At 39.2% G+C, this 17,738-nt stretch overlaps 1 protein-coding gene across 2 annotated transcripts; it reads left to right on the plus strand.

Annotated features, from left to right (window-relative positions):
- On the plus strand, positions 1-16,767 carry EDARADD (EDAR associated via death domain). 2 transcript variants are annotated; one of them, XM_082302336.1, is made up of 6 exons: positions 1-81; positions 4,197-4,255; positions 5,462-5,501; positions 8,436-8,524; positions 11,318-11,363; positions 13,837-16,767. In XM_082302336.1, exons 1-6 carry the CDS (start codon positions 51-53, stop codon positions 14,211-14,213), a joined length of 642 nt encoding a protein of 213 aa, XP_082158462.1. In that variant the 5' UTR covers positions 1-50; the 3' UTR covers positions 14,214-16,767. The 2 variants fall into 2 exon arrangements, with proteins under 2 accessions (XP_082158462.1, XP_082158463.1); XM_082302337.1 differs by having other exon boundaries at positions 44-81; positions 4,122-4,255.
- The last annotated feature ends 971 nt before the right edge of the window (positions 16,768-17,738 follow it).

Below are 17,738 nucleotides of genomic sequence, written 5' to 3' on the forward strand. Positions count from 1 at the left end.
CGGCGGTTCCGGGCACGTCGCGTTCCTCGCCCCGGGACCCGCCGCGCCCCATGGCCGCTCCGCAGGACCCGCTGCCCCCAGGTGAGGCCGGCGCCGCGGGGAGCCGGGCGGGCGGGCGGGGGTGCCCCGAGGGGCGGCGGCCGCTGCCGGGGTCCCCAGGGGTCCGGGGCCGGCGATGCACGGGGTGCGGCCCGCGGCGCCCATCCCGGGCCAGGCAGACCCGGGGCCGCGGCTCCTGGGAGCCAGGTGAGGAGCGGGTTGTTAGTTGCTCCCTTCCCCCTCCGCACACGCTAATTAAGTATGGTATAATTTATCATGTGCTCTGCTGGTGTGATTTAGTGCAACTTGTCATGTCGAAGCCTGCTCCAGCATTTAGCGTGTAAGTAGTTTGCGCTAGTTAATAGCGTGTTAAAAAGACCTTTTCCAAAGACATTAACTTAGAATCCCAGAGCTCGGGTGGCTACAAAGTCCACACGCATTAACTTATATAGTAATGGTAATGGTGCAAATGACTTCTAAGTACCTCACCTGTCGGGTGCCAGCATTACAGATTTTTCCATACCTATCTGCTCACATAGGGACAAAGTTTTGAGTAGTTAAAAGTAAACAAAAATGCACAAGTGCTGATGGACTTAAACTTTTCAGGATACTGAATATTCTAGTATAATTTGCCATATCTTCTCCTCCTATTCACATCTGAAATTAATCTATTGCTTCTAGTCAACATTTTTCATTTGGGTTTAATCAGAGGGTTCATCTCTATGAGCAACATTAGTATTAGAGTGATCACTTGTTTAAGTTGTGGTAAGTGAAAACTCTTAATGTGTGTGCCCAGCCTTGGTGTGAAAAAGGTCTTACGAGCATGGTTGAAGTATGTAACTACAACCGACCTGAGGTGCTTCACTCACTACTGGTGGTGTCAAGACTGTGTTGCAGAGAAAAACTGTAACAGAGGGGAATATTATCTCAGCTAATTGATGCTTTGTGAACCCCCTCCTGCTTAAAGGTCAGAATGCTGAGGTCTGTAAAACTCACTTTCAGACTTCCTTCTAATGCAAGGGTGAAAAGCAGAAAAACTGTTTGCACTGGTAAGTGCAGAGCATTGCATCCCCATTAAAGTAGCAGTACTGAACAGAGAGAAAAGGTGGGGATTGGTACGAGTCTGCCACTCTTCTTACAGACTGGTTATACTGGATGGGCCCTGGCAGAGCTGTGGCAGCCGCTGAGCTGTGTGGCAGAAATGAACTTCAGGAGCAGCCACTGAACCTGACTTAATGTCTGTTAAATGTTGTCTAGTGTTTGTGCTGTGTCAGTGGCAAGTACAGTGGTAGTGATTTTGTGAGGGGTCCCAGGTAGTATTGTTATGAAGCTGTCTGTCAAAGTAACCATGAAATCAGACAGTCAGTCAGATGATACCCTCATTTCCTGTTGGCCTTTCAGCATGCAGAACTGTGGATGGTTTACAACTGAGATAAACAGAACTTTCCTCCCTACTGCTTTGTGCACCTGTGTCCAGCTCTATCACACGAGCTGTGGAATATTGGGGAAGAGGGAAGGGACATTCTAATTGCCTTATTCATAATAAAATACTAGGTCTGTGGTTTTAAGATTATTTGCCTACTATGAGTGGTCAACAGGACCATGGTGAATCATCTGCAACCCAATACGTAGAGCCTTTAATCTTAGGTGCAAATATACATACACAGCACTTTAAAAAAATTTGGGACTTGGTAGTGCTCTGCAACCTAAACAAAACAATGGAAATTACTATTCTTCATAAAGAACTATTAAATAAAGGGAAGCAATTGAGGTATAGAAAATGAAATACAATTTTAAAATACTTTTCAGGATGGATGCTAAGCAAGAAACATGCAGAGTCACAGATTCCCATGACTGTGTTTATGTGTGAGACCTAGAAAGCAGGAGTCAGAGGTACCACCCTGTACCCCATCACCTCTTGTAGAGATACCCTTGGGTCTGTGAAGTCCTTATTTCAAATGCCTGCATTCTCTGAGCTTCTCCAATTTTTTCAGTGCTTCCCTCTGGATTGTGGAAACTAAATTACCAGTGTCAAAATATACCTTGCTGTCTTGGAGATGTAACAGAGGATAGGGGACAGAGCCCTTGCCATAGCTACAGTAGCCAGTGAGATTCACCAGGGCATGGACATTCTGTGGGGTCTGCTTTCATCTGCCTCAAGGCTCCTCTGACATGGGAAAAAGGAAGTTCCGGGGGGTTTTTTTGTTTGTTTGGCTGGGGTTTTTTTTGTTTTGGTTTTTTTTTTTTTTTTTTTGTAATTCATCTAAGAATCTGTAAAGAGGAGCTGAAAGGCCTCCAGAATAAACCAACAATAAAGTGCATGCTTTGCCACTGGGTTGGTAAAACAGTGAAACTAGGGATGCCTGGGCTGGCCTTCTTCCCTAGAACCTTTCTTTGGCTCCCAGTGCCTCCTTGTTTTTCAGTTTTCCTTTACCAGGTGGGCTTCTCTTTGCCCCAGCTTCATTTCTGGTTCCTCTGCAGCTTTCCACTACAGTTCCCACTAGGGAGCCTCTATTTTTGGCCCTACTCTCAATCAATGTCTTATGCCAGCTTATTTTATTTTCCCATATCCTGGTGACTCTCAACCTCTCTGCATCTGAGAGTTTGTGCTGACTCTTGCTATCAGGACAGGCTTTATCCAGAACATTTTTGTTAATACCATGTTTCTGGCGCAGGGATTTCATATTTACCAAAAAGTACACATGACAACATGGGGTTTTAGATTGGTTTTGAGTTTTTTTCCTCTTCTGCATATGGCTTCCTAATTTGCAGTGTGAACAATGCTCATCTGCAATTTCATAGGCCCCTGCCTTTTAAAAACATTCAGTGTGCAAAGACTGTGCTCAGCCCTTCTCATCTGACCCCTCTGATCATGTGCCACCTGCCTGGACAATGCCTGTGGATTTCCTGGGGGCTCTAGCACTGAGAAAGGCTTTACCTGGAATCTCAGGGACACCCAGGAACTGCTGCTGGTGTGGCTGCCTCACAGAAGCAAGAGGGGGAACAACTCTGTCCCACTGCTGCCACCTTTTTTATTTTCAGTTTATTGTGCTGTCTTGCACTGGTTAGCACTTCAGCTTGTTCTGTTGTATTGAGTGGATTTGTAGGAGCTGGTCACCAAATAAGCAATTATGCTGAATATGAGCTGGTTAGAATAGTGTCTGTGTAACTTCTGTTCTGTTTTGGGGCTCACTGTTTGTACTGTGTGCTTTGTAGTTAATTTCTGTGACTCTAAATCCACTGGTTTTAATATTCCAAAGAAGGTAATCACCAAATACTGATTACAATCATGTCTTACTGGTTGCAGCTGAAAACTTAGTGTGTACTTCCAGTAAGTGACTTTTAGAGTAAGAGTGACAAGAGTGAAGATCTTACCACATAATTTAAAATGTTTTTCTATTTTTGTAAACATTTATACTTATCAACAGAAGAGACTTCTCAAAAATATGGCAGGATGATGTTAAATTACAGGCGTAGTTTTGTGAATCCTGACTTCTGTATGAGATTTGTTTCAGATTCTCTGTGCACTTGTGGTCAATACCCCACTAGTATTTGTCAATTTAGCTAGGGGGGTTAACATTTCATGATTCACCTGCAGGTACTTTGAAGATTTATTTTGTTTTTCTTTTGATATTAATATAGTTGAAGTTTATAGTTCTATTGTATACAAATAATTAATATTTTCCTCAACTGTTTTTTAATTAGTATCTTAAATTTTCTATTGTAATCTGGTGTTTGTTATAGTATTAATTTTTGTTGTAGTGGGTATGTTTGTTTCCTGTTTGAATTATTTCTTTGAGGAAAAAATTGAATGCTGTCAATAGGAAAACAGAACTTAGCATTAAGAAATTTACTGTATTTTGTTATTTATTGCTGAAACGTTTTGTGATTTTTTTCACAAAAATAATTCAGGATTTTAATTTAAGTCTATCTTTTGTTAGGGTAGAGTTGGGTTTCCTTGTTGCATGTAGTCTCTCATCTCTGTGCTAGTAGTTCTGACATTTTCCAGTTTGTCATGTTTTCTCGTGGAAATATGACATAATGTATGTAATGGCTGCATTGTTACATTTTATCTTGGTCAGACAAAGAGGCAAAATATGAATTGGCAGAAAGACTTTGATGATTATGCAAGGATAAAGCTTTCTTATCTCCAGCAGATCATGCAGCAAAAGAGCCAGTGGAGGATACGGATCCAAGCACTCTTTCCTTAACAATGGTATGTGTTTCTGGTCTAGTGTGGTTGAAGTCATTACAGCTCTCTATGGTTATGTAATGCAGCAGTGAGAAAAAACATTCAAGGATACTAACTCAAACTGTGAGTGTATATACAAGATTTTGCTTATCTGTTTGACTGCACAAACAAACTTTAATTTACTAACCTGTGCAGTTAAAGTGTAAGTAAACATACCAACAGGTGCATCAGGTGAACTGGATGGTATCAGTGGAGCTGTCCATGGGATAACTTCCAGAGGCTGTGGCAGTGCCATCTCTTTAATTTAAAAAAGCCCCAACTGAGACAAATTGGTGTTGATGTTCTTCTGTCTATACAGTTTGGAGGGATAAAAAGACCCACACAGGGCTTAAAAGTTCAGTAGTACTAAGCTGTTCTTATTTCTGTAGCTGATTGGAAGTCATGGAAAGGTCGGATCCGAGAGCGGTGCCTTAGGCAGGCACGGCTGCGCCTCGGGAGGGACCAAACCGCGCCCTCTGGTGTTCGCTGGCGCACGAGCACCGCTTGTGTCGGGATCTCAAACATCCCAGTCCCGTGCCGAGGTGGGACTAGAAATAGTACGAAATTCTATGAACACTTTTTAAAAATGTGGCTTTCCATAAAAGCCAAACCTACTTTCACATAAGGGTGGGGGCCATAGGGAAGGCGGTAAACTTCAGGTACAATAGTAAGTTATGTCATGCCTGGGAATCAGTAGCTGTTTCCTTAAACTCAGTAATAAGTTTCCTATTGCATCTTAATCAGCTATGTAAGTTTAGAGCAGAAGAGGAAAATATATATTTTTTTCAATGCAGTAACATTTTATTAAAAGCCTAATATGCTAAAAGAGAATTTGAAGTCATCTTTGTTCCTCCTGGCATGCATTACATTTTCAAGATTATCTTACTAATTCAGTAGAAAATTTCTTTCCTAAACTCTGCTTTTTCACTAAAAATAGCTTTAAAAGTACTGTAGCAAAGCAGCAATCTCTATTACTCGTTCATGTACTAATCAGTAGTGTTAGTAGCATCTCAGTTCCCACAAGTGTTACTGTATCTGATGGTGAACAGATCAACTAGTAGCAACTTAAGAGATACAACTATAATTATGCACTTAGAAGACTGCATAAAGAAAGTGTATATATATACTCCTTCCTCAGCATAATTACACTCAAAATAGCGAACATCTGTGTTTCTTGCCTTTTTGTGACAGACTGAAAAATATCCTGTCCAAGACACAGGAGTACCTAAGGGTAAGTATTTTGAATTCTGTCTATTCAGATATCGTTGATCTGTGTTGTTATCTGCAAAAAAACCAGTGGTGTTACCCAACAGATTGAAATGCTCAAACTTTTGGCGAGATATTTATGTTTTAAATGCAATGCCCTCTTTATTTTTAAGGTCAGTTTGGTGTGTATATCTAACTTTTGAAATTTCCTTCAAAGCTTAGTTTTGATCTGTAAGTCAGTCTAAAACTATCATCAGAAGACCTGGGTTCTCAGTCTGGAAGGAAAAAAAGTGGTGCCATTGAAAGACAGGGTTCAGACAACAGATGGTAGACATCATAATGGTGACTTTGAAGGGATTACCACTGCCTTCATGTTGTTAGAAACACAATCAAGAAATACCTTCCAGGTCTTTTGCCTCTGACTGCATTCCCAGCCTTATAACCAGTCAACTCTTCGTGCCATCTTTTACCTTCAGCAGGTGTTAATACCATCTGCTGGGGAACCTACTATTAGGCCCACTCTACACAAGTCCCTGCCTCTCCTTGCTGAAAATGGAGTGAGGGAGTGCAGGTTCTGAAGTCAAATACATGGATTACACAGTGTGAATATCCTCTTTATGTTTCCTTGACATGTGGGGTGGGTTTTTTCTTGTCATCCCACGCTTCACCATTGACCTTTGTCCAGGGAATGCACTGGCAGGGGCTTGGTTGAAAAGCACTCTGCAGGTAGTGTGTTCTCTGTCCTGTGTTGCACAGCAGGTCTGCAGTGGGACAGACACAGGAAACCAGCTAGTCACACTGGAAACTTCTGCTGAGGAGTGTGAGCAGTATACCACTGGGGGTTGAAGAAAGGGTGGAGATTATTCTGGGGCTTGAGAAAACCAGACAGAGGAAATGAGCACTCTTCAGAACTGCTGCTCAGCAGGGAAGGATAATGTGGGATGAAGACTATACGAAATCATAAACTAGTTTCTGTTTATTTGCTGTCAGGTGGTTTGGTCCTTCAAAATTGTTTATTAGCACTACAGCAATTACACTGGAACATTCTTTTCCATGTCCTGTTTTTTATTTCACCTGTGACATTACATCCTCCTCAAAATTAATTAGATAAATTCCTAAATTTCAAATTTGTCAAGGTTGTTTGAAATCCAAAATTGCATATTCTAAATGCATCTATTTTAAAAAGGAAAGCTAAGACATAAGTAGAAAGGTCAGCACTTCCTGTAAAAAGGAAGTGCACTTGGTTTATATTTAATTTTCATTTTTGCTTCCTCTTACTAAGTGTAAGAAGATGTAACTACTAATATAGCTTGACATTTCCCCTTTGAAGTTGAATGTGATACAAATACCTCTTAGTATTCTGTTCATTTCTGTGAATTTAATTTTTTCCCTGAGAATGGCTTTTCATAGCTATTTCTATTAAAAATAGAAACTTAGAAGTATGAGTCTGTGAACTAAAAATTGTAACAGAAGTGCGGGTCTGATTCTTTGTAACACGCAATTATGTTTGATTCAGAGTTAATGACTGAACAGACAGTACACTGGTGAGAGTGGCTGTCTGTTGCTTTTATTGGCCAATTAATTAATGGGCCATTTTGGAGCCATAACTTATTACAGTTCTTGGCACCCTTTACTGAATATGAAATAAAATGGAGTTGAGGGAACTTTTTGTCTTGTAGGGGTTGCCTTAGTGTTTATCATGATTTGATAATTCTACTTCCACTCAAATACAGAACAAATTTCACACATATTATTTCCACAATTTTGGTGCTCATGCTCTGCATTTTTAGACAGACTTTGTTTTGTTTTGGGCTTTTTTGTTGTTGTCTCTGACGTACTGTCATAAAGAATAATGATGATCCTCTACTAAACGTTGACATTACTGGGGATGAAATATCTTTCAACAGTCTTATGAAACCAGAAAAAGAGGAAAATAATGATTTTCAATTTTCTTTTTCTTTCAAGTGTAAGGATGAATTCTTTGATTCAGATCAATTTCTTGAGTGAGATAAGAAAATATTGCTTCTTTCTGTTTTGTGATGATTCATGAAGATAATAGAAGTTCTTCAATGAGATCTTACCATTAAACAAACAGCAAATGGAAACATACCAGCACTACAAATGTAGTCACCCCCATGGAGCGTTCTTGTATGTAAAAACACGTAGAATATAACCTTTTTTAAGCCTGTGTTAATGGTTGGTCAGCACCTGACTTAGGGGAATTATGCATATGGTTTAAAGAGGAGGACCTTACTAATCATGCAGAGTGAAATTTGTCCATTTTTGCACAAGGTTCACAAAGGGTTTATGTATCCTTTGTATCCCATTTTGAGGGCTGAAGTGATGCTTGAAAGGTTAACAGAGTTTGTGCTGTACTAGGGAATGCTGTGCTTTTCAGTGGACTCCCAGGGCAGTTGATAAACATGCTTTGAAATGGATTATTTCAGTGCTTCAGCAAATTCCTGTGTAGTAGAAATCAGTAGGATGAGTCCAGTTCACCAAGGGGCAGAATAAAAGGAAAATATTTATGCAGTACATGTTTTAACTGTCATTTTAAGTGTGATGAGAAAAGCAAAACAAAAATTAGAGTGACTTTGACAGTCATCTTCAGCCTACTTGGATGTATTGGTTCAGTTAATATTCTGTAGTCAGCTTTCTGAAAGAAGAACATGACTCTTGCTTTAAAAATAGTGTGGTGTTTGTTTAGGAAACAACTGCTACTCTAGTATCTAATCTCTGCAAGGATTATATTTCTTCTCACAGTCATGCTCTGCATGATTGTTACAGGCTCTGCTGATTTAATATTTTGGGCTTTTAATCTAGCAATTCCCAGTGTTTGATCATGATATGGAGTTGAATTTTGTATGTTAGACACCTATACTATAATTTATGTTTGATAGTCTTACTATTTAAATTTGTGTTTGAGTGGAAGACCAGTGTTTCACACTCTTTGCCTTAGATGAGGAATACCTAACAGATCAAGTTACTTTGGAAATTGCATCTGTGAACATCAAGACCCTTACGTCAGATTCTGGCCTAATCCAACAGGTAAGAAAAATGATATTTGAATGTGAACTAAGTTACTGCTGTTAATGAAGTAAGTATGTTAACAAATAAATGTATTTTCAGACGATATCTGGAGAGCACAAAATTATTCAGTAAAACAGACCAGAAATTTGCTTTCTTTTCAAGAGTTTAATGAAGGGAGCTTTTGTGGAGAAGGGCAAAAAAAAGATTATTTATTCATTAACCTGTACATTTTAGTTTAAATAGGTTTTGATCAATGTATAGATGTTCCGAAGAAGAGCTGGCAAACAGTTAAGGCTTTGTCATACATGCTGTCCCTCCTTCCGGTGAAAATAAAGCCAGGCAGAGAAGAAGTGAAGTAAGGAATCCTAGATTTTGCCCTTAGGGAGGCATTTGACTGTTTTGCTTTGATTTTGGGACGCTGCTCTTCCCATAGTTGAAACACTGTCCACTTTTTGTGAAATCTTGCATTGCCATAGGAAGGGCAATGCTGAGTGACTCCCATGCTCCATGGTTACCATCTTTCAAGTGAATGTTATTTGCTGAATTTCAAATTGATTCACTTTGGGTTGAGCAGAAAACTTGGAGAAGAGAAATGAATGAGCATTTTCCAGCAAGATGAAGAATTAAAAGGAGTTCCTAATGCCAGAGTCCCAGCTGAATTCCTTTAGAAACAAACATGGGTTTGGTATGCATTTCACAGATGATGGAGGTAACTGTTCATTCCCATCATCAAGGAGAGAGCATTTACTGGCAGCTTAGAATCACTGTAAAAATAATTCGGTGTATTAGGGTGTTAATGGTTCCACAGAGCTGGAAAACTTTCTGCTTACCTTCAGACTGTGCATAAGTTTATGGCTTTGATTAGACCTGTGGAGGATGATTGGATCTTCATCGTGGGCAAAAAATATTCTTGCTTAATGCCTTCATTTCCTGGGCAGTAACACAGTAACACTACAATGTCTTATTGCAATTACATTACAAGAAAATTATCTTGAATAAACCTGAGTGCATCTGACTTGATAAAAGTGGATAATGACTGATCAGTGAAAATATGAATTTTGAAAACAGATGTATGGCACAGGTAAGTATTGCTGCTTTTCTTTGTACTTTTTGCAGTACTACCCTTTCTTATTTTTTATGCCTCACAAGGCATGTATAATGACGTAAGGACACTAAGGCATTGGCTTTCACAATAAGGTTTGAACTTCAGTGATTTGATAAAGTCTGGGAAATGAAGGTCAGGATGGCAGTTAAGTGAACAGTATCTTTTTTTTTTTTTTTAATTTGCTTGTTTGTTTCTTTTGAAGTAGATCTTTGGGGAGGCTGAACTGTGCTGGGTACTTCCTCATTCTCCCCAAAGAGTTACCCTTCTGGGAATTTGCTCCTTGAGGCTCAGTAATAACATTCTGCCTTTTTAAGGAATTTGTGGGAGTGGAGACAATTACTGTAATCAGGCACTTCAGATTTAATTTTTCTTAAACTTCAGGTGCTCACATGTTGCCATGAAGGCCAAGTTTGTGTTTAAAAAGCACTATCCAGATAAAGCTGTCATGGTAGAAAAGTAAGAAGATAATGGCAGGGTTTATTCAGTTGCAATTGGCATGCGCAGTGTTAGATCTCTCTTGAGCAGAGACCAGGCATTTTGATATTGCATGTGTGGTCTTGCAGTTTTCAGGGAGTAAAGAAATGCTGAAAACAGTATGCAAATTTTTCCTTTCTTAACAAAGTCTGTAAATATTTTGGAGAGCGTTCACCTTCTTTATAATTAGATTGTGAATGTATGCAAGTTCAGCACAGCAACTGAAACTGCCTGTATTCTATTTTTAGTGGATTTCTTAGTAAAGAAGGTGTAGCAGGTAGGACTAGAGTATCTTATTACACTGTATTGTTACCCATACGTTGGCTTGTGTTTGTATGCACAACCTGCAAAATTAAGAAGCCTGCTGTTATAGTTTCGGAAGAATTGACGCAATACAAAAAGATCAACAATACCTCATTGCAGCTATCTAAGGGGAAAATCCCCTTCTACTTTCATCTTTAAATCCTCAGCAGAAGAAAGCTATTTCACCTGGCTCCACACCTGCATAGTTAAAGTAAGGGCAGCTGCAGTTTCCCCACAGTTCTACAATCAAGGGGCTGTCCTTCCAGCTTTTTGATGTTGCTAAGTAGTAGAATTGAAATGTTATAATGTGTATTACAGTCTCAGGCTGCTAAGTAATTTCAGTATGTTTAATTAGCAGACAAAACACCATTGAGGGAATGTTAACTTCAAACAGGAGGAGGGTTAGATATGAGCCGCAGGAATGTTCATGTCCACCTGTTGTCTATAAAAGCTTCCTATGTATGTAAAGAAGTCTGTAAAAAAAAATTCTCCACTTTGCCTAGATCAACGAAACAATCCCTTACTGCTGCTTGTTACATGCAAAATTACTGGTTTTTATACTGCAAAACATTTAAAAAATCTTTTTAATCAAACCATATGAATTGTTAAATAGCTGTTGAGGGCTCAAGAGAGAGTTAGTCAAAAGATGCAATGCTATAGCATATCATTAATAAAAATGCTATTGTTCAGTGCATACAACCAACAGGGCAGTTTTATGAGCTGCAGCATGGAAATGCTGCCTGAAAAGACTGCAAAGACTGCAGATTGTTAGTAATTCCTGAAACTGTATGTATATTCCCTGTCTGACTTTACAAGTAGCTTGGTAGATTTTAAGTAATCTCCTGCCAGTTGTAAATTAGTCAAATACTTATTCTGGTGTTCAATTATATTGTTTTACTTTGACTTTATATTTGTTTTCTGCTTTGTAGCCAGAGGACAAAGACACACAAAACCATACTGACGAATCACTTTCAGGTAATATGTCAGCTTTATTGTGCTACATATTTTATCCCTAGGTTTTATTTGAAAGTGCTCTTCTAAAAACTGCTGTTTGTCGTAACAAATTACTGCCTGGATAATTACTGCTTATGGAGCTCATTTCATTACCAGTGTAATTTACAGCTTCCCCTTTGTTCTAAGAGGATGGTGGTCAATAATGCAGACCATACAAAATATGTAAGTTGGGCTTTCCAAATACATTTAGTACATCTGCCTTCAGAAGTGATGTGTACATAGCTGTCAGGAGGGAGCAGAAGCTGGCAGTAGGCTGTGAGGGCTTATCCCATAATTGTGTGAGTTCTGCTGCTGGGGGGGGGGGGGTGTGTGTGTGTATGATATACAGTTCTCTTAGTCTAACAGTAAGAAATGGAGAGTTTCTTATTAGTAAAGAAGCTTGCCTATCAGGTAGCATTAGGATCATGCAATTAGTTGGGTAGGTCATCATTTGCTTGTCAGTGTCTAACACGGGGCATCTTAGAAAAGCAGGATTCTTTATGATGCTTTTGATAGTCTTGCAGATGATGTAGCACAAGGAGCAGGTTGGTTTAGTTTTGTTTACTTCTATCTGCGCCCTTTTAGACGGGTGTTTTCTTTACCCTTTCTCTTCGCTGTTTCTATTGGAGGATGAAACTCACGCTGGCAACCCTGCCAGAGTAAATAAGATGAAATTCAGATAGGGTGCTCTCCTGCCCTCTAAGCTCAGTCAGAAAATTGATTGGATTATATTCATTTTGCCTTGTTTGTGTAAGTAAAGCTGGTATGAATGAAGCAAGCAAGTTTTGTCTCACTTTGTCAAGAGTTTAGGGTGCACAAGAAGAACAGAAGAGTTAACATACATATTCCTGTAGAGAACAGCTGCAAGGCCTGTGGAATACCGGTGAGCAAGATGTCACCAGAACATGTTTCCCTTTAACAGGGAATCTAAGCGTTTGTACGGAGTTATGTGTCTGCAGCACTGTTGTTGCTGCACGTCCTAACTCGTTGAAAACTTCAGAAGTTGTCCTTGGCCTGCTAAAAAAGCAATCTTATGAACAATGTTACAAAAATAACAATAGCCTGTCCTTTCTTTAAAAATAGAATACAAAGTGCATGCAGGCATTATATTCTGGAATTTTCACACAATCTGACAATAATTACTGAAAATAAATTCATGATTTAAAAAAAAAAAAAAGAGCCACAAAACCCCACAAACAAACAGCCTTAACAGATGCTGTGGTCCTTATGAGTAGGTGGCTCTAAGATTTGCTCTTTGCCAGAGATACAGTTCAGGCCTCTGATCCAGCACTTGTAAATTCTGTGTCACTGTTTTCTGTTGTTTTTAATCAATCTTTGGATTATTATCAGCCCATTTTTCAAAGAGTTTTGTCTGAAATAGGACTAGCTACTTCCCTATTTCAAGCTGTACAATGAGGCTGGAGCACAGAAACTTTAGAAAATGCTTCTAGGCTGTGTCCATTATCTACTATTTGGAAATACCAGATTCTCCCTGCTTTCAAAAAGGAGCAGGGAGAGTTAAGGTCTGCAGTCAAATGCTCAGACTGTGTCCTACACTGCTGCAGTGTTAAAGGTCTTGGTATTAGAGTTTCACTAGAGGTATGACTTGAACTGGTTTCTGCATGCCTTTATGGCTTATTTTTATATAATATAGTCTGATAGTACCACATTGTTCCCAGTTTTGGGGAGATACTGACTATGGTGTATAGGAGATTTCTAAATGGCAATTTTCGATATCTGATGCAGATTTAAGAACACATCACCACCACTTTCCAGCAACCTGGTATTTTTATTTTTCTCACACATAGAGGAGTATGCACTGTATTCCTTTTCATGATATACATTTAAAATAGGCTTTGTTGGTTAAACAGGGATAGTTTTTATTGTAAGAGCCCTTACAAAGCAGAGGAACATTTCTACTTTTTCATTGTGTTAAAGTACTAGATGTTAGTTATGTTTGGATCTGTCAGAAGAGATTCTCCTGGTGCACATATTTCATGTTGTTACGAAGGCAGCAGCTCAGAAATGTTTCCTTCATTCTACAACACACAAATACAAGATGCATAGAATGTACACATAATCCCGTTGGTGATTTAAGTGGGGGTTATAGCAGATTCAAGGAAGCTACATGGTTCCAAAAACAAAAAAGGGGACTATCCTAGCTCACACACTGCATTGAATCCTATGTCTTTTCTATAAAAGTATAAATATGGTACTTTCAAGATTACTGTCCTTTTGATTGAAGCCACTGAACGTAATGAAGAGAGAAGTTTTAGAAAGTTAATTTCATGAGTTCTTCATAAGGAAGGGCATTGCATATCACTACTCTGACTTTTTCAGAAGCAATTCAAAGCAACATAATACTCCTCAATCCTTTATGCTTTTAACTTTTTGTTCCTGATGATGCCACAGCAATACATCCTAATTTCTTCCCATGTAATGGTTTTCACTGCAGATCTCAAGAAAACCTGCAAGGAAAATGTCACCTGCTCCCTGTGCTTATTCCGTGCACCGACCATCAGTGACATGCTCAATGATGAGGACTTGTTGTACACAGTGAGGCTAAAGCTGGATCCCTGCCATCCAACAGTGAAAAACTGGAGAAATTTAGCAAGCAAGTGGGGGATGACTTATGATGAATTGTGTTTCCTTGAACAAAAGCCCCAAAGTCCCACCTTGGAGTTCTTGCTACGGAATAGTGACCGGACTGTGGAGCAGCTGATTGATCTCTGTAAATTTTATAAGAGAATTGATGTTGTGAAAGTGCTGCTGAAATGGGTGGAGGAGGAATGGCCCAAGAGAGGGAACAGAACTTACCAGAATGACTTCTAGGTCAAAGAAAGTTGTTAGTCTGTATGTGTTAAATGCTGGGACTAGCTACCACTAATACATTGGAAGTTTCCCTTGCAAGAGAGAGAAAGCCTGTACTGAGGGTTTGTATACTGTGTAAGCTTTATCTACTGTATACACAAATGCATGTTTTATGCCCTCAGGGTTGCAAAGATAACCTTCCAGAAGTGGATGGAATCATCCAGATTGTGTTCTTGAGTCTGCACATACCATCAGTTTCTTTGCTGCTGTTCACAACCTTCCTGAACCGAAAAGGAATCAAAAGGCCAGACCAGTGTTTTTACTGCAGCAGTTGTGAACCGTATCAGTTGTGTACTGTTGCTTTTGGGGAAAGCCACTGTTAGAAGGCAAGTCTCTTGGCCTTATTGGTAGCCATTCCACAATTTTGTATGTTCTACCTAGTACAAGATGAGGTGGAATCTTTTTCTTCCTTTTTTGTTGTTTTTTAAGCTTTGTGACACTGTTTTTGGCACAGGAACACCTCAATGTTCCAGGCAGTAATTTGGATCTGCATGTTACAATTAACTGAATATTCAACATCACATTTGAGCAAATTAAGTCTCTTTTATGAACAAGAGTAGGCATTAAACAATAACAGATGTTAAACAAAATAATTACTCATATGCTACTACATAATAGGGCATATCTTTACCCTAAGAAGAAATCATGCAATTCAGAGAGACTTTTCAGCCCATAACATTTAGGGGCCAAAAGAACCAATTTAAAGGCTCTATGCTTGAAATTACTTTCCAAAGGTTTAAAGACAGTGCACGCTCTTGAGTGCACGTATCAAATGCCTCTCACTTTGCAGTGCGAGGTGATGGCACCACAGGGTATCGTTATTATTGACTGTAACTTCCCTTTTCACTGGCTGTGGTTTTCTTTACAGTCCTGTGGGTTGGCCTACATTCTGTTCCACACCAAGGTAGTTGCACTCTTGTGTGAAATTAGCACTATATTTTGATTAAAGCCACTCTGATGAAAAATTAACAGTTGAATTCACCTACAGCCCAGGTGGATGGTTATTAAAGCACTTACAGTGATTTAGACTGATTTTTTTAAAAGGATTTTGATGCTCTGAATTACACTGTTTACATTTTAAATGTTTCAGAAATTGGCCTTTTTCCTACCATTCTTCTGACGTGTCAGACAATATAGTATGTACATAGGTGTATATACCAAAGCAGTGGTCAAGATGTGGGGCAAAACTAGAATGGGGTGCAGGTTAATACACTGTTTACTTTTCTCGAGTAGAAATAGTAAGAATTAGTAGCAAGGCTGAGGGAACTCTAATGCTGTATGCTGAGTTTCTTACTGTAAGAGATTGAAAAGGAACCTCTAGTAACACTTTACTGAAGATACTGAGAGATATGGTTACAGAGGAGCTAGAAGTAAAGACTAACATTTTCACTGTCAGGCACCTGTTCTGGGCTGACATAAAATTATTTTAGTGACTTCAAGAAGCTGAAAGTCTTGTTTCAGGGTAAAGAGATTGACCTAAATTTGAGGTTTGAATTTTTTATTTTTTTATAAAAGACTGACATTTGTAATGAATTTTTTTAACCATTCCTCAAAAAAAGCTGCTACTCTTTAGAACTCTTGTTTTCTAGCTGTATTTTAAGGAGGAAATTTTACTGCTCTGTCTTGTTGGGGCTGCAGCTCAAGTGTTTCATGATTCTCTCCTAGGAACTGGGGTTTCCCAATAGATGTCTGTCAGCTTGTTACTTTTGCAAATAATCTTCTGTATTGAGTTAGATGCTCTAGATTCAGCTTTGGGGACTACTGCTGTGGCTGGACTTCCTGCTATTTTCAGTTCCTGCAGAGGCATCCACTGCCTACGTGCAAAGAGCTCATATTGCAGCTTGTCCAACATAATTCCCATACCTTGGGCTGACTGCATGCATGATTTAGGATCATATGTCTGTATGTTAACTTGTTCTTCTGAGTGATGAGTGCTGGCATATATGCCCACAGCTTTTCTCTCCCATAACATACCACAGGTATATCTGTGTGGTATTATAATATGCTCTGCTTTGGTAGATCCAGACCAGCTAGGAGAAGAATCACATAAGAATCAGAATGGGAATATGAAATGATGCAGTAGCATTCCTGGATCAACTGAAATCGACTCCTTTTCCTGACTTCTGGCTAAAACTTGTAAAATTTTGAAGAAACTCTGTTGTCTTGTGAAGATGAGTTTGATCCCTTGAAGCTCTTCAAAAGTCAATGTCAGCTGCAAGAGTTCACATCTGATGGAAATAAAGCTGCTTCTGAGAGTTCATAGGTGGATTCTGTATAAATTCAGCTCTGAAGGTTGAAAATGTTAGCCTTAAACTTCACCACACACTGGATTACTCATTACTATACTTGAAATACTTTTTTTCCCTCTTTGTGTGGCAGAAATGGAGAGGTACACACTCTTTTTTTAGTTTTATATTTGTTTACAAGATATTGGTTCTGAGTGTTCAATTTATTCTTATATTTTCTGTTATAATGTGTACTATTTTTAGAAGAAATATAGATTGTCAGTGTTTGACTTTATTGTATTTGTTTTTATTACAGCTAGGAAAACAGCTGTTTTGCTTCTCACCAGTCACCTTGAAATTACTGAACTATCAATTAGTTGTGCTGTACAAAAAATACCTTCTAGATGAAATTCATGGCACCTTAAAGCACTTATGTTTGCAACAGATACTGCTGTTCAAGAAAGGAAGATGCATTTCTAAATCTTTTCCGTATGAAAAATGAGTTGATTTTGATAAGATGATGAACAAAGATGTTAATTTAGAAACTTGTAGCTGAGTTACTGATTAAGAGAGGTATGACACCTGTAGGGGTGAACTTTTCCTGAATTAATAACCGATCTGATACTGGACACTAAAAACCTCTACTAGGCTATCACTTTTGTTCCATTATATCTTTCTCCTATTCCTGTATAATACCTGCTCTCCCTTCAGGAATTTCCAGGTTTTTGCCTGCTGTCTCTCTGCCTGCAGGATGATCAGTGGCCTTTGCCACCCATTTTAGCTTCTATGAAGCTGCCCAAACCACTGTATTATTTCATTTCTGCAACCTTATCTAAGACATAAGGCGCTTAATAACTGTTCTTCAATGGCAAAGTTACGGTGCTGTGCTCCAGGAGAACCTAGTTTTCCTGGGAGGACAACTGTGGCGTATCCCCAGTAAAATGGTGACAGGGCCCAGTTGCCTTACTCTCTGAATGCACTTCCCTTGGATGAATTCCCTTGGATTTGTGGAGAGGAATGCAGGATAGATTTGGGACTGTCCTTTGGAACCTAATGTAATGGATAGGGGTAGTCAGCATGGTCCCAGATGCTTGCTTCGAAATAACTTGTACAGAAACTGTAAACCAAAGGTTCTTCCTGAACCACTACTGAAAACTGGAGAGCTGCAGCTTGGCCTGGACAGTGCTTTGTGAAAGAGACTGCATATTTTTCACTGTCTCAAAAGGCGTCCCACAGTTCCAAGTCAAGCTGTTAGCAAGAG

This window comes from Coloeus monedula, assembly GCF_965178545.1.
Source record: "Coloeus monedula genome assembly, chromosome: 2".
Taxonomy (NCBI): domain Eukaryota; kingdom Metazoa; phylum Chordata; class Aves; order Passeriformes; family Corvidae; genus Coloeus; species Coloeus monedula.

Excerpts from the sequence above, each read along its gene's own strand:
- EDARADD (XM_082302336.1), top strand. The coding sequence starts at position 51 with ATGGCCGCTCCGCAGGACCCGCTGCCCCCAG. Across the intron at positions 5,502-8,435 it reads AGACACAGGAGTACCTAAGG|ATGAGGAATACCTAACAGAT; the intron begins GTAAGTATTTTG and ends TCTTTGCCTTAG. Across the intron at positions 8,525-11,317 it reads ATTCTGGCCTAATCCAACAG|CCAGAGGACAAAGACACACA; the intron begins GTAAGAAAAATG and ends TCTGCTTTGTAG.